Consider the following 4,056-nt stretch of genomic DNA (forward strand, 5'->3'; position numbering starts at 1 on the left):
GCTCTGGTAGCGTAGTGCCTAAGGCACTTGACTGCTAACCAGAAGCCTGGTGGTTCAAACCCACCAGCCACTCCTCAGAAGGAAGGTTGGGCAATTGCCTCGGAAAGCCAAGGAGGAGTCGCTATGAGTCGCGTCCGAGTCGATGGCAGATAACAACAACAATAACAAGCTGTGAAGAGAATGAGAAAAATAGAAACAAAACAGTAGTTGAAAAGATATGAGGTCTAAGGAAGAATTATTTTTAAATGCAAAATACTAGAAATGTAAGGTCTGATGGAAAGGATGCAGATCATACTAGAGATGGAGAAGAGAGAAATGGAGTAAGTTCCCTGCTACCAAAAATGGAAGAGTTGGCCTTTGATAGGTACAGTGCAGTAAACAGTTTGGTATGGCCTTCTAGCCATGTCTTTATGACTCCCACCGGATGACTGGGTAGGATCATGCAAATGTGAGATGCTTATGCCCACCAAGGGAATTAGATAGCTTGCTAATAGTGTAAATAAGGTACATGGCCCCCTTGCGGAGATGGGAACCCTAACATGGCATTGGTCAGTTTTGCCCTCCCACTAGGCTTGAAATGAGCCATCCTAGAAGCAGAAAAGGGAGATCTTCACTAATATCAAGAAAGAAAAGCCAGGAGTGGAGCATGTCCTTTGGATTCAAGATCCCTGGGCTGAAACTCCTTGATCCAGGAGACAGAGAGCCTTCATACCAGAGATGGCAAGAGACAACAAGAAGTAGAGGCAGAGAAACTGTGGCAGCAGAGGCAACAGATCCAAGAGACCAGCACAAGACAGAGCAGTAGACTTCCGGGCCCACAGAGTGAGAAAGCTGCATGCTTTCGGGTAGAATCTTACCGGCAGAGTGAGGTGCTCTGGGCATTGATTGGCAGAGATAAAAGAGCTTTGTAACATTTGTCTGAGCAAGGGAGAGGGCAAGGGCCTGCAGAGCGAAGAGGCTGAGGGCCACAGAGAGGCATGCCTGCAGGTACTGCTAAGAGAAGAGCTGTCCTGATCTAAGAACTTTATCCTGAGTCATTTCTGATTCTGCATTATAACCTGTTACCTCCCTAATAAACCCCATAATTGTGAGTATTGTCTGTGAGTTGTGCGTGGCCATCTCAATGAATTATCAAACCTAGCAGAGAAGTAACAAGTGTCACAAGAGGAATGGTTGGTGTCAGAAAAAAAAAAAAAGGAGGATGGAGGCATGCCTGACCTCCACCTCATAGGAATCAGCCTTGGGCTGTTGATGTTGATCTTGACCCTCCTCCCCACATTGCAAAGTTAGAGGTGGCAGATGAGGACACCCTCATGCCAGTTTTATAATAGGAGTTACGCAGATGTGTGGAGATGTGTAGATATGCAGATATGGAAAAGATGTGGGGGATGCACAGATGTGGAGAGATGTGCAGATATGGTGGCAGGAAGCCAAAGCCTGTATGATATAATTTACAATATGAAATACAGGATAAGATTACTTTTGAAAGTTAGTCAGACTGAGCTGACTAATGGGGGTTTAAGGGGACTGAAGAAGGTATAAAATTGTCACTGGGGAGAAAACAGATTTCAGGCTGCATCTAGAGCTTGGTGAAGGTTGGTGATCATGAATCTTGGGTGATATCCATAAGCTCAGTTGAGAGGAGGTAAAAGAAAAAGCAGAGGAAAGAATAGTGGGGCTCCTGATCCAGAACCCACTTTCCAGTCCCAAGCTTCAGTTCTCCCATACTTTTTAGTTATACCATCTGCCAGTCTAAATTATAATATTTCATTTTTGTGTCACTTTTTAAAGCTCCTGATCACATGATGTTTTGTTTTCTTTAACCATTTCATATTTCATATCCCTCAGACTTTAACTCGCTACTCTCAACTTCTATGTCCTGGACCCTTTTGAATATCTTTATGCAGCTAGACATACAACACCTATTCAATAAATACTTCCTAAGCAGATCTAAGGTTTGAGTAGGAAGGTTCTTTCAAATTGTGGAAAAGAAAACAACCAAGACTGCCTTCTGGTTTGTTTCCCTACTACACATGTAGAAGTTTAGTATGGGTAAACTTGCGGGTACAGGGGGTTACACTAAGCTTGTATTTTTGTAGTGACCAGTGATAACTGAGTGCCAACATGGTGCACCTGAAAGAGCTAGGTGATGAGGCTGCCATCACTCTTAAAGAGGAAAACAGACCAGCTGTGGTCACTTCCCACCAATTGCCCCAAACTCCTATGTTTCTCCATCCATAGACCCTCCCCATGGCCAATGTTGCACAGATACAAGCTGTCCTCTTCTCTCCAGCTGCCACTCTACAAGACTCAACTGTGCACTTCATGTTGTTGTTGTTGTTGTTTGCCATCGAGTTGGCCCCGACTCATAGCGACCCCTCCTTGGGTTTCCGAGGCAGTATCACTACGGAAGTAGGAATGCCCAACCTTCCTTCCGAGGAGTGGCTGGTGGGTTTGAACCGCCAGCCTTCTGGTTAGCAGTCAAGTGCCTTAGCCACTATGCTACCAGAGCTCCTTGTGCACTTCATAGAATTCCCAAATAGTTAGAGTTAAGAGCACATACTTATTGGTTTATCTTCTGAATTTGGAATCAGATTGCTCAGTACCCAAAGACTTTCAGTTAGAATATTGCTATTGTTAGAATGTTGCCCTAAAATTTGGAGAGAAAAAAAAGTAATAGAGAACACAAAGAGTAAGGGCAAGAAAAAAGGCCAGCTTCAAGTTTCACCTTTGTTTTCCAAGTTCATACCTTTGCAGCCAGCCGACACTCCATCACTCTGATATTGAAGTGAGAAGTTGCTGCTTTATTCATTTCCACACAACTGTTGGCAATCACAAACACTGCTCCACTTGGGAGTTTCACATCAGTTGCCCTCAGAGGACTAAATTCTATCAACTTGGCCTAATGGAAAAAGAATGACAGATGAGTTATAAATTATTAGAATGCAGAAAATGCTTAAGCATGTTTGCATTTATTTACCTTAACAGAGTCCTTTTACAAAAACGCAATCATTCATTCATTCAAATATTATTTATTGACTCCCAGGCATGGTACTAGATACTTGGGATGTAACAGTGAACAAGACGACATCCCTGACCTCACCAAACCTATAATCTAGAAACATATTTTTACACAAATAACACACATGATACACCTTTTTTCTTCTGCCAACCATATTCTACCCACAAAGTATTTTCATAAGCATGCTATGATAATTTTTATAGCAACATATAAAAAAATTATCATAGTATGCTTACAAAAATACCTTGGGGGAAGGCATAGTTGGCAAAAAATGTATAATGCACATATTACTTGCATAAAAATGTGGTAAAAATACAGTCAAGTAGACAGACAAAAAATCTCCAGATTCTAAGTGTTACAATGATAGCAAAGCATGGGGTGACATATATACAAGCAGTTGAAGCTCCTGACCAGATATAACCTAGTGTAAACTCCTTTGAAAAGGAGAAATAAAAATTGAGCCCAAAAAGATGAAAGACTGTAGAGCAGACCACCAAAAAAGGTGTCAGGAAGAGAGATGAGAATACATAAGTCCAGAGATGAAAAATAATGTGGCATATTGTATTAGTTAAGGTTCTCCAGAGACATAGAACCAATAAGATACAGAGAGATTGATAGATAAATAGATATGCATGTATATGTATATACACACACACTTATGTGTTATATATAAGTGTGTGTGTGTGTGTGTATATGGTTGTTGTTATGTGCCATCAAGTTGGACCCGACTCATAGCGACCCCTCCTTGGGTTTCCGAGGCAGTATCACTACAGAAGTAGATTGTTCCATCTTCCTTCCGAGGAGTGGCTAGTGGGTTTGAACCGCCAGCCTTCTGGTTAGCAGTCAAGTGCCTTAGCCACTATGCTACCAGAGATCCTGTGTGTGTGTGTGTGTGTATATAAAATTATAGGTGTATATATGTGTGTGTGAGTGTATGTGTATATACATATCCACACATACACATATTGTCCTATTGGTTCTATTTCTCTGGAGAACCCGGGTAAGTATTGTATTACATATATATATATATAATA

General features: G+C 41.7%; 1 protein-coding gene across 1 annotated transcript in view; it reads right to left on the reverse strand.

The window, feature by feature from the left end:
• GALK2 (galactokinase 2) overlaps positions 1-4,056 on the reverse strand; it is a 184,278-nt gene that overhangs the window by 75,376 nt on the left and 104,846 nt on the right. The window contains exon 6 of the mRNA XM_007935195.2: positions 2,750-2,902. Within this exon, the coding sequence (XP_007933386.2) occupies positions 2,750-2,902 (153 nt within the window). The remainder of the gene's footprint in view (positions 1-2,749; positions 2,903-4,056) is intronic.

Source organism: Orycteropus afer, unplaced genomic scaffold, assembly GCF_000298275.1.
Source record: "Orycteropus afer afer isolate SDZICR_OR568_19922 unplaced genomic scaffold, OryAfe1.0 scaffold00026, whole genome shotgun sequence".
NCBI classification, from domain to species: Eukaryota; Metazoa; Chordata; class Mammalia; order Tubulidentata; family Orycteropodidae; genus Orycteropus; species Orycteropus afer.